General features: G+C 38.6%; 1 protein-coding gene across 1 annotated transcript in view; it reads left to right on the forward strand.

The window, feature by feature from the left end:
* LOC130913537 (proprotein convertase subtilisin/kexin type 5-like) overlaps positions 1-13,324 on the forward strand; it is a 305,474-nt gene that overhangs the window by 241,501 nt on the left and 50,649 nt on the right. The window contains exon 21 of the mRNA XM_057832213.1: positions 9,518-9,620. Within this exon, the coding sequence (XP_057688196.1) occupies positions 9,518-9,620 (103 nt within the window). The remainder of the gene's footprint in view (positions 1-9,517; positions 9,621-13,324) is intronic.

Raw genomic sequence — 13,324 nt, forward strand, 5'->3', positions numbered from 1 at the left:
GTTTGGGTGGTTTTAGTTGAAGCAGACGCTGTTTTTTTAATTTGTGTGATTTTGACAAAGATCACATTGATTGTGATTTTATGCAGAAATTCCAAAAGGTTCAGATTAGGGCTGCAGCTATCGATTATTTTAGGAGTTGATTAATCGATAAACCATTAGTTTGAATAATCGAGTAATCGGATAAGCAACATGAAAAATTAAATGACCAGAGCTGAGCCTCAAACGGTATAAAAAAATGAATAAATGAGGATCTATGTACAACAAAAAAACAATTGGCTAACTTACATCGCAAAAGTCCGCTAGTTTGAATGCCATAAAATGCTTACTTTTTTTACAATGCTCCCAACAAATGGTTCAGACACATATTCCCACAAAAATAGGCTAAATATACCTATAAACTAAATTACGAATGCATTGTAAAAAAAAAAAAACATTAGCTCAAAAAAAAGTTAGCTTATGTTGGTCTTAACAGGGAGCACCTGGATTCAGCCATGTGAATTGAGGCAGACTAGAAGGCAGTGTATCCACCCAAATCAATAAAACTAAATGCACACACTTTCAAAATAAACCATTACAAAGTCACTTTATTTAAACGAATCCTCGAAGCAGCAAAATTTAATTTGAATATTTGTTTTCCTAATCTAATACTTGAGTTAATCGATTAATCGTTGCAGCACTAGTTCAGATACTTTTTCATACCACTCTGTTTCTTTGTTCTGCTGTCAGAATGCGAGTGATTTAGTAATAGACTGTGATTGGCCTTGAAGGTGTCGGTCAAGGAGGACTATAACAGTGTTCTGATGGTAAATTAAAGAAAAAGGCTCAGAAAGCACTTACGCTCCATTTTGATTTTTCTTTCAATCAATCACTAACTTGTCAACAAATGTATTACAGTCCGTCCTCAAAAGTGTTAAAAACGCAGTCTTCCTTCCCTTTAGTGGGGAGAATAAATATTAGATATTCTGTTGATTTTATAATATTTCCTACATGGAAATAATCTTTTTATTTCATTGAAGGTGACTTTAAATGTGAGAGAATTAATTTAAAAACAGAAAATCACTTTGTATAATAGCATTTTATTGCATAAAATTGCAAATTTGGTTTAGAAGCATTTGTTTCCAATTACAGAGGTCAAATGTTTCTGGAATTCTTGAGCAGGTTTGCAGCAAGGATTTTGGCTTTTTTTCCATACAATCTTTAAGGGCAAGTGCTGGACAAAGCTCTTGGCAAAAAAAATAACTTGGTTCTCGTCTTGAGACTGGCTAGACCCCACCAGGACTTTAAAATGCTTCTTCTGGGAGCCATCTCCCAGTTAGTCCAAATTTGTGTTATCACGAAATAGTTTTATTTTTGTTTTCATCTTGCCATCTTGGCAGGGAGACCTTTATTGTGCACCTAACTTTTATAGTGTAGTGTTTTACAAACAGTGAACATTAAAACCGCAGTCCCATTGGTCTTAGACATGCTTAATGTTTATGTTTAATGCTTATTTTTTATCACCAGCAAAAGAAAAGGCTCAGTGGCTTCTAAGCTCCAGACTGGTACCTCCACTAGCAGTTGGTAGGCCTACCTGAGGCACTGGGAAGGGGTGCATGGCTAGAGCGAGACCATTAAGACGTTTGATTGGCTGATGGGTGGCCCCACATACACTCACAAAGCCCCGACAGAATTACATGTCGACGACATGCCGCCTTCTGTATCCTCCTTGAAGAGGAAGGATTTTTTTTTTTTTTTCAGCCAGCAGCAGCCACTGTAAGTAAAGTAAAAAAGATGTCAATGTTATGGAGGTGGGGAACACACCACTAAATTTGCTACAGAAAGTCCGACCTGAATCAGAGTTAGCATAAAATTAAAGTCTGTGAACTTACTAACCTGCAAAACTCTTGAGTAGGCAACTCTGAGTATCTACTGTTAATGTTAATTAAGAAAAATTAGAAATGCAGTGAACTCTGCTGGAAACTGTGAAACCAGAAAAAGGTGAGCAAGAAGCTTCTTAGAGAGACAGGTCCCATTCTGTGTTGACAGTCAAAAAAAGCACATGCTACTGCTTTTCTTATTGTAAACGGACTGGTTTAGAAGGCTAGCACGTTTGACTTTACACTTTTGAAACCAAATACCTATTAGTGCATTTATTTATGAATGAATCAAAATGTATTTATTTATTTTCTACATTATTCATTTAAAAATATTTGCAGCTTATGCAAACGTTTTCAGATAATCATACATTAATCAAGGTAAAAGCTTTATTAATCCCGATTTAATTTTATTCCATAATTGCTAAACCCACTTTAGAGATGAAAGTAAGGGAGAAGAAGATGAGATAAATAATTAATGTATTACTCTTTAACACACTTAAACACACTTAAAAAACAACCACATTAAATTTATTTTATTTGAAGCAAGGGGGCATTCTATTCCAAACCATTTTGACTTTCTCCCATATGAAAATAACCCTTTTAACTGAGTTTTAACTTTATTTTTTGCATTCCTGGATAGTTAAGAGGTTATTAACAAGTTTGTATTTTTTGTTGAAGTTAATATAATTTATATGTTCAAATATTGCAATTTAAATTTGCTTATAAAATCCAGACATTTATTCTGGAAGATTTTACTACTTTAGTAGTTTTTGAAAACAAAGGTTTGAATCAAAAGGTGTATCACATAAACCAATACACATGAAAATCCTTACAGATTTTTTTTTTTTTTGCATTGATCATTTAGCTTATCAATTAATTCGGTTCATATTCGTGAGAAATGTAGCCCTGACCCCTGTTCACCCAATCTGTTTGGTCTTAAAAATAAATGTCCAGTCACCAGCAAAAAGTGTACATGCAGGTTATGTTGTTATATCGTCCCTACCAATGTTGAGACCAAACCTACGCCCTTGTTTTAAATACTGTAGTGATGACAATCTGCAACACAAAAACAAATGCATGAAATCCATCCACATGATTTCCTTTTGTGGCCCGCTCAAAACGACAGCAGGGCCGAGAATGTAAAGTGTTATTTGGTATGTGGCAAAATTGATTTTGCCAAATTGCTTTTTTTTTTTGGGGTGGAGGGTATATGGCAAAATTGATTTTGCCATGTGGCATTTTTTTCTGGTATGTGGTCAAATTGATTTTGCCATATGGCATTTTTTTTTTTTTTTTTTGCCATGTGGCATTTTTTTGGGGTATGTGGCAAAATGTAATTTGCCATGTGGCATTTTTTTTGGGCCATGGAAAATTTGGACGTGCATAGCCGTCAATGGCATGGACGTGCATGGTCTGCAAAAATGCCATATACCAAAATAAATAAATTCCACATGGCAAAAAAAATTCCATATGACAAAATACATTTTGCCACATGGCAAAAAAAAATTGCCACATGGCAAAATTAAGCATTTTTTGTTGTTGTTATGGGTTAAAATTGATTTTGCCATGTAGTATTTTTTTTGCCATGTGCCATTTTTTTTTCGGTATGTGGCAAAATTTAATTTGCCATGTGGCATTTTTTTTGCCATGTGCAAAAATAGATTTTGGCACGTTGCATTTTTTTTGCCATGTGGCAAAATTGATTTTGCCATGTGGCATTTTTTTTGTCATATGGCAAAATAGATTTTTCCATGTGGCATTTTTTTGGCCATGAAAAATTTGGACGTGCATAGCCGTCAATGGCATGGATGCGCATGAACTGCAAAAATGCCTAATGGCAAAAAAAAAAATTCCGGATGACAAAATACATTTGGCCACATGGCAAACAAAATGGCACATGGCAAAATTTAATTGTCATGTGGCATTTTTTTGGGTAATTGGCAAAATTTATTTTGCCATGTGGCATTTTTTTTTTGGGGTATGTGGCAAAATTATTTTGCCATGTGGCATTTTTTGGCCATGGAAAATTTAGACGTGCATAGCCGTCAGTGGCATGTACATGCCTGCAAAAATGCCATATACCAAAAAAAAAAAAAAAAAAAAAAAAAGCCACATGGCAGAAAAAAAAATGCCAGATGACAAAATACATTTTGCCACATGGCAAAAAAAAATACCAAATGGCAAATACCACTTTTCGTTCTCTCTGTCTCTCCAAAATTATGTGGCTGATTGGATCGCCTACCGACCCTTGAGTTTTACATGTAATTTAAAACCTACTGTATATAAAATGATGGGACACCTTTAATACATGCGCTCCAATTATTACTACGTGACATTGTATGAACTATGGATGAAGTTTATTTTAACTGGATCAGCTTTGGGCTAACACTTATTAGTCGTACTGCTCGGGGAGCATAGATGAAAACAACAATGCACTTTCCCTATGTTACATTGTACACGACCACAGTGCATGTTCCCTAACAACAAGTTTTACTACAAGATTTATTTAATGTTATTTGTCCTGAACACATTTACAGCTCAGTAATTTTTTTAGAATATTTCTATTACACAAAAACAGAAGAAGTAGCTAAAGTTCAATGGTCTTTTATGGGTGAAGGGTCATTGGTTGGCACTGAATTTCACACTTCTGCATTTTCGATAGGAAATGTGGCCATTGTGTTCAATACCTTACTAGAAAACAGCCTATATGCAATAATGCTGAGTTAAACTTTTTTTTGCTGAATTTTCAGAAAACCTATCCCAAGTAATTACAGTCGTTTAAGAAAAGCTTGCGACCATTTTGTTTTTATCTTTTTACATTTAAAAAGATATATATTGTTAAAGGGCACATTGTCCTGTCACTGCTTTGAACCAAAATCTCTGACTTTTTGGTCTTTTTTGTTTTTTCAGATGAAATAGACCTGATGTGTTTCTATAGTCTTTTGTCTTATGGAGAGTCATCAAAACATGCTCCCGGCTTGGCTCATCTAACTTGTACAGTATGTACTTTGGTTGCAATGTCTGTCAGCAAAATCTAGGGAAGAGATCGTCTTTGAGAGACAACCAAAAATGACCCTAAAATGACAGATTCCAATCAAAATGGCAGACTTTCTACAACTTTTCAGCCACAGGTTCCTGAAACTTTTTTGTTGGTCTAGTCATGAACCACATGCATCACAATTTTCCCATTGCTAAGTGTTTTTGAGAAAATGAAGGTACTATAGTGGCAGCGGGTTTCTCTTCCCTAGAATGCTTCCTCATTTCTTACTTCCTCTGTCTGTGGCGCTGTAGGTCCAAAATGTACACACAAACACACGCAGGGATGTAGGGTGCTGAGGGTGCTCCACCCCCTGGTGTTAGGGAGGGGGAAAAAAGTGTATTAGTATATTTTTTTTTTGGGGGGGGGGCTGAAAATAAATCAATAAAAACATTGAAACAGTCGTATATTTAACCGTGGGAATGAAATATATATATATATATGTTGTTGTTTTTTGATAACATGGTCAGCACCTGACACCTAGCTTGTTACTGTCACGTTGAATAAGGCACTATTTGTGAAAAGGGGGCGTTAAACCGAGGCTTATTGGACCTTTTAGTTATCAAATGTGTTTGTGTGTCATTGCGCCGTCTAACTGCAGGGAATTGCATTATAATACACAGGCGCTTTTATTTCCAATACTAAAACTGTAGGTGAAATACAATGCTGTCTTTGTAGCAGCCTAGTAGTAGTGCGTGAACTATCTAGCATGCGTGTGTACTGCCATTGTGCACGCCTTGTATGCAGGGTCTCTGCTGGGTTCAACAAGCCAAATGAAGTAAAGTCTCGTCAATAGACTTTAATACCTTTCAATATTGTATTTAAGACCTTTATGAGATTTTAGGAGAAAATTATACATTTTAAGGCTTTCAATTCAAATTATGGGATTTAAGTTTTTAATACCCTGCAAATACCCTGTGTATAACTAAAACGCGCTGTTTTTGGATGGGAAAACTAACCTCAGCACCCCCTGCTGTGAGCGACTTCCAGCGTCCCTGCACAAACACGCACTCGGATGACACACCAAGGAATTGATTAATTACGAAATATTTCCTTGCTTTCACATCAAGAATGCCCTCTTTGCAGTGTATGTTGTGTTAATGAAGCAAGGGCGTAGGTTTGGTCTCAACATTGGTAGGGACGATGTAACAGCATAACCTGCATGTACACTTTTTGCTCGGGATGGAACATAAATAAGACCAAACAGATTGGGTGAAAGGGGGTCAGGGCTACATTTCTCACAAATATGAACCTAATTAAAAGATAGGCTAGATCAGGGGTGGATCACAATCAACCAGTCGATCGCAACGCTAGTGTGGGTAGCTCACAGCATCCCAAGATTTTTTTTTTAATGTACATAGTTAATTAGGATTATGTTGTGTGTATGTTTTTTTGTTGTGTGAGCAACGTATGAGTTTATGCAGCACCCCTCTCTCTCTAAGCAGCTTCTTGCTCACGTTTTTCTGGTTCTATAGTTTCCAGCAGAGTTCGCTACATTTTTCACAGTTTAATTACCGTTGACAGTAGAAAACACAAACAGAAGGACACTTCGATCTAAACAGCTTCCTACTTAGGTTTTTCAGGTTAGCAAGTTCACACAGTTTAATGTTATGCTAACTCTGATGCAGGTCGGACTTTCAGTAGCAAAAATAATGGTTTCCCACCTCCGCAACATTGGCGTCTTTTGAAATTACTTACAGTGGCTGCTGCTGGCCGAAAAAAAACATATGGGAATACACTCTAAATTACCTATATAACTGAACCCATTACATAATGCATATAAGTTTGCTGAAAAGTTGGTGGGGACAATTTGAACATCATGAAAAGTTGGTAGCAGGGGCGGACTGGTAATCTGTGGGTTCTGGAGGATCACAGAACGGCCGGTGCCCTGGACGGCCGGCGGCCGCCATTCATTAAGCTTCACTGTTTTTATTCCCCCTAGCCTCTCATTATCTACAGTTCGCATCCAATCCGACAGGTGGCAGCAATGCGCCTGGCTGTTCATCGCCAGTCTGCTAGAAGAGTGAAGAAAACAAAGTAGCCTTCATTGGCTCTTTGTAGAAACAAACTAGCGACGAGCGTTAATGCACAATATGGATGGTGGTGGCAAAAAAAGAAAAGAGAAGGGTCGCGCGGAGAAGGTTAGGGAGAAAAAAAATTAAAGAAACTGGAGAGCAAAGCATTAAAATGTCATAAGTTGACAAATATTTTCGCAAGCAGCAGTCTGGCTGCAACGGCCACGTCGGGTAACAGTTACTAACAACAGCCCAGCCCCCAGCGATAGTGAGAGGGGTAGCGGGAGCCGCTCTGACGTGCAGCCGGTGCAGGGAGAGAGAAAAGAAGAGGGAGGGTGTAATGATAAACTGGTGGAAGTTTCCCCAGACAAGCGCAGGGCAAGTAAAAAGGGATGAAGAGGGTCACTTGCTCAGTATACTGGCAATTGTTATCCACCAGGTAGCTACATTTTAAATGAAATAAATGACAATTAAAGGGTTAGTGCCAGCTAGTCCGTTTGCAATCTTGTCAAGTTACAGTATGCTAGTCCTACTATCACTCTCCTAAGGAAAAATATTTTAGCTGTAAAACAACGTATGCACACGCAGCAGCAATATTAATTGAGAAGAAATATAACAAAATATTATTAAATGAATGGTTTTACATTAAAGTTTAGCAAGTTAAATTGATATGATATATTTTTTAATCATGTATATATCGTTTTGTTTTCTGGTTAATATTTTCCAATGAAGGTTCTGTATCCAGGATTTATCTTGAAATGTTTATTGTATTTTCAGTGAAATTTATCATTTGTATGGCAAGATTAATTATGGCAGGGGTCTCCAAACCGGTCCTCAAGGGCCGCTGTGGGGCCTGGTTTTTGTTTCAACCGATCGAGTACCGACAGTTTAACCAATGAAGTTTCTGCTAAAACAAGCAGCACCTGACTGCAATCAAATGATTGCACTTGTAAGACACCAGATTGGTGCATAGGTGTTGTCTTGTTTTGTTGAAATGAAATCCTGCGCCCGCTGCGGCCCTAAGTCGAATAGTTTGGAGACCACTGAATTATGGCATAAACAATGAAATCATTTTATAGACAGATATATAGAGATATATTATAATAAATTAGATACATAAAACTTGCTTTGAAAAATAAATTCTTTCATTTGTTTTTTCAGGTTGATCATAGAGCTAGTACAGAAAATGAACCCAACTCCAGTTCAGCCTTGCAGTACTTTGAGCGCCCCAAGTCAGACAGTCACAGTTTAGACACATTTGCTTCATTTTCTCTCAAAGTGCACGAAATTGATGCATTTTACAATAAAATGTAAAAAAAAAAAAAAAAAAAAAAAAAAAAGTCTTCGGGGGGGGGGGGGGGCATTGACTAGAGGGTCTGTGTTTCCCTTCGTATAGCGATTCTTGTGGGCTGGGCCGAGTCAAAGTCCAGGGCTGCTTTTTAGTCCCAGTCCGCCCCTGGTTGGTAGTGTTATGTCCCTACCGTCCCAATGCAAACCTAGGCCTTTGTAATGAAGACATCTACTGACATTGGTAGTACTAGGAAAATGCTGCAACGATTAATCGATTAACTCGAGTAATTCAATTTGGAAAAAAGCTTCGAATCAAATTCTGCTGCTTTGTTTAATTAGTGGCGTTGTAATTAGAGATGTCCCAATCGATCGGGATGCCGATCGATCGGGTCCGATCACGACATTTTCAAAGTATCGGAATCTTCCAGAGTCTTTAGTTTAAATTTCAGGTAGGGTTATCAAATGTATCGCGTTAACGGCGAGAATTAATATTTTTTCCATTTAACACGTTACAATATTTAACGCAATTAAAGCATGCGCTGCACGACCCACTCACGCATTGTCGCGTTCAATCTATAATGGCGCCGTTTTACCCATACAGTATATAGAGCTAAAAGGCAGCGTAAAATGAGTAGAGTGAGTTTTGGCAGCCTTTGGAGCCTGTTTTTAAATGGCTAAAGCCTTACAATCCCTCTCCCAACAATTAGAATAATCGTGGGAAGCAATGTGGGGAAGAAAGGTAGTAGTTGATCTTTTTCTTAACACCCTATGTTATTTCCCAACGCAGAGAAGATATATCAATTGGTAGCACTTATATAATCGATAGCTGCAGCCCGATACAAGATGCCTTTAATCCACAGTCACACCAGGCTATGTTCCCTCTGGCATCTTTTCAAATATTTGTCAACTTTTCTCTCTTGAATCATCAGCTTACAGATGCCAAGTGACACACGGTGTTGTTAGTGCCACAACCACCTCGTGGCACTATCCATTTTTCCCTCACGAGAGTCGAAAATAAAACGTTTATTTAAGGTAAGGTGATATATTTCGGTCACCTTGACCACTGCTGAGTTTGGTTATGTTGTAGAATAAAAACAATGTGTGTAAGTCAGTTTTGGGAGTTTTGAAATGTTAAAACAAAGGTATCGGGAGGCGAGAAATGAGCTGACACTTGTCATTGACAATAATGTTGCAGAGGAATGTCAACACCATAACATGTAAGGATGTCACTCAAGTGGAAAGTGAGGCATAAACAAGAGGAGGTGACTAAGTGGACTGATTTTGAGGCTTGTTTGTGCACTGTGTTGTTCACGTTGCAGGGCAGTACATGGGCAAACATGGCAAGTGTCTCCTATGTGACGCTACCTGTCTGGAGTGTACGGGCCCTGAAAGAGAGGACTGCACCAGCTGCCCCTCTACACGGTGAGAAAGAACACTGCCCCCAGTACAACTCTAGGAGCTTGATCTGAAAAGTAAAATAAAGTAACAGTTTGTGATTACAGGGGTTGACAATGTAAATGGCCCAGTGGCCCGGACGTACTTTTAAAACTGTCAGGGCCACCAGAATGCTCCCACCATTGACCCGGTCCGGCCAGTAAAAATAATGCGTCGATTTAAACGATTAAAAAAAAAAAAAAAATCTTACTTCACATTCATTGCCAGTGGTTCCGTATTTTATGACATGACACTATCCCGAACAAAGACAAACTTTACGGTGAAGTCATCCCTCTTTTTTCGCAGTTAAAATGAAAGTTTTTTTGTGTGTTCAATGTATTTATTCAGATTCAGCATTAGAAAGAGATACATATAATCAGGGGTGCACATAAGTGGTGCGCATGCGCGCATGCGTACTGGACGTAGACAAACGCGCGGGCACTCAACATTTGGTGCACATACGCTTTTGCGCACCGATGGCTGACCACTGTATTTGCGGCAGACACGAGAAAATCACTTCTCAAAATGTCAAAGAGACAGGCCCCACTGAGTACCGGTAATTATTTCCGTGTTCCCCCACTCCCGTCAAAAGACAGACAGACGAGAGAGACGTCACCGGAGCTACCGAAAAAAAGAACATTTGCTGAAAAGTGGCTGCAGGAGGTAGGTACCATGGCTGGAAGCAAATGATGCTTGCACGGAAATGTGGTACAAAATTTGCCGTGAGAATTCCAATGTCGCTAATAAAAGCAGCGCATTTTATGTAGTAGGGTCAAAGAATTTCAGCCATCCAAACTTTGAAAAGCACGAAAAAAACAGAGCATGTGGCACTTAAGCAAACTATCGATGTCAGACAGCACCCCACTCGCCCTGCACAGCGCTATGCACTGACAAACGTGTTTTTGCTCGCATTTCACAAAGCTAAACATGTACGTTCAATGAGCTCTTATGAGGAGGAGGGCATCCCACTTTTACAAAGGCTTGGAGTGAATGTGGGAGCCGCATAATGCCCTTTATTTTGAATTGGTGCTTTTATGTTTATTTCTTTACATTTCACAAGTAATGGCAATTTTGTTGTGCCAGTTGATGTTAATCGAGCATTAATTGTTAATATAATTAATTAAAGGTAATTGGCTCTAAGTAAAGCTTGTCATAATTTTATCGCATCAGGCGGGTCGGCTCTCAAGCTCAATGAGGACCAAGTCACATCTCCAGGTCCTCCTCTGAGAACCTGGGCAAAAAAATTATGTGCACCCCTGCATATAATATATATACAGTATATATTCACTTTTTTAATTGAATAATTAAAAAATTAACGTACATAGTGGAAAATACTCAGGTTACTTGAAGTTCCACTCGGAAACCCCCCAATTTGGCCAAGCACTTAAGCACTTCAAATGTAATACTTATGATAAGTTTTAAACATGTTACTGTCCCACCGAATTATTTTTAAACAAAAAATTGGTAGTAGAAAAATGCTTGACTTTATTAAAAGCTTCATTGAGTTAGTCTACTCAAATCTGCTCGGAGCTGCTCACTTACACACAATGAGCTGCCATGGCAACTATTTAACAAGTTAAACGATGATTGACACATGCGGCGCTTGTGAAGCTTGTGACTCTGACAAGATCAAACACATTCATCTGTCAATCATCGCTAACTTTAACTTTAAGTAACTCTAGTGCACTGCCTGCCTGCCTTAGAGGTTAGATCTTGTGCCCGACCCCGACCCGGTCCAAAATGTTAAGCATTCACGTTCGGGTCGGGCTGCCTTGCCGACCAATAAATTATAGTAAAAAATGGAATAAAACCGAGAGCAGGCTCTCTGTATTGTGCATTTGCTTGTGCACGCACATGAACGCCGTGGCGCCGCCCGCTTTTTCTTCTTCTCCTCCCACTGTGGCGCTTGCGATTCGTTACGAAAGACACTTTTATTTATGCACACAAAGGAAACACAAATGTGATCCTTTTGAATCTTCTCCTCTGTGTGTCTGGAAAACCGCATGTTTTTTTTTTTTTTTTTTTTTTTTAATATTAAACTTTCCCGGCGTTATTTCGTTGTGTAAATGCTTGTATAATGATCAGAAAAAGATGTAGACTATTTAAACATTCAGAAAACTTGCCTTTTTTTCTGCCAACTGACAATTCGTTACGAAGGACACTTTTATTTATGCACACAAAGGCAACACAAATGGGATCCTTTTGAATATTCTCCGCTGTGTGTCGCAAAACCGCATGTTTTTTTTTTGTTTTTTTTAAATATTAAACTTTTCCGGCGTTATTTCGTTTTTTCTGCCAACACAAAGAAATGAAGATAAATGCTGCTGCTGCGTTTTTTTTTTTTCCGCGTCACTCCAACAAAAAAATAAATAAAAAATCGGGTTTTTCGGGCTGGGCCTGCAAAGTTAATTGATCGGGCTCAGGGCGGGGTGGGCTTCAATACCAGCGGGCCGTGTTGGGTTGGGCTGGATTTTTTAGGCTGGATCTAACCTCCAGCCTGCCTGACGAACAAATAGCAGGGAGAGGGAGGGGGAATTAGCGAGAGTGAGACTACGCGATCGGCTCGGGACAGCTCATGTGTATTTTCATAATTGAAAAAAAATCCACGATGGACTGAGGGGGCGTAAATTTGAAGCGCAAAATAGCGAGGGATCACTGTATATGCAGCAGCCATTGCTCTCCGTGGTGCATAAACACACCTCGCTTGCTCCCACGTGAACACGCGCAACCTGATTACTGCTGTTGATTGATTGTCAGTATTTTAGTACCCACCTAAGTTCAGGGGAAGGGCTAAAAATAGTATCCAAGATATGATATCACACTCTTGAACACAGTAAAGACCGTCAACATCAAGCAAAGAAAATATGGCACAACATCCAAGAACTGAGTATGCCTCTGAAATTGATGAAAACACAAAAGAGCAAATGATCAGGAAGGCAGCCAACAGCAATTTTGCATGAGCTGCAGGAATTTCTGTAAAGTGCTGGCTAGTTAAAACATCTAACAACATTCTCATTTTTTTTCTCTCTCTCTCTCTAATGTCTGGGCTGATAAGTAGCATCGTAATATGTAAGCATTATGTTACGAAAAAACATCACAATTTTGAATGTGCTTACTCCCAAACCAAGGGCGTAGGTTTGCATAGGGACGGCAGGGACATAACACTACCAACTTTTCAGGATGCTCAAATTGTCCCTACCAACTTTTAAGCAACCTTATTTGCATGATATAATGACCTCAGTTGTATAGGTAATTTAGATTGCCTTCCCATATGGTGTAGTCATACAATTGACCCTACCAATATTAAGTGAATTATTTTCATTATGGTCAGACTTATATTTACCCCTTTTTCACTTGCTGAATGTGCTGGTCCATTTTTCCCCCCTCAAACTCACGTTTGATTGGCTGATGACTTGACCCACACACACATGCACTGACCCGACGAAAATACAACATGTCGCCTCATCCGTCCCCTTCAAAGAGGAGGGATATTAGAAGTTTTTTTTTTTTTTCAGCCAGCAGCAGCCACTGTAAGTAATGTAAAATTAGGGCTGTCAAACTATTAAGATTTTTAATCGAGTTAATTACAGCTTAAAAATTAATTAATCGTAATTACTCGCAAGTAATCGCAATTCAAACCATCTATAAAATATGCCATTTTTTCAGTAAATTATTGTTGGAATGGAAAGATA

This window comes from Corythoichthys intestinalis, chromosome 3, assembly GCF_030265065.1.
Source record: "Corythoichthys intestinalis isolate RoL2023-P3 chromosome 3, ASM3026506v1, whole genome shotgun sequence".
Taxonomy (NCBI): Eukaryota; Metazoa; Chordata; class Actinopteri; order Syngnathiformes; family Syngnathidae; genus Corythoichthys; species Corythoichthys intestinalis.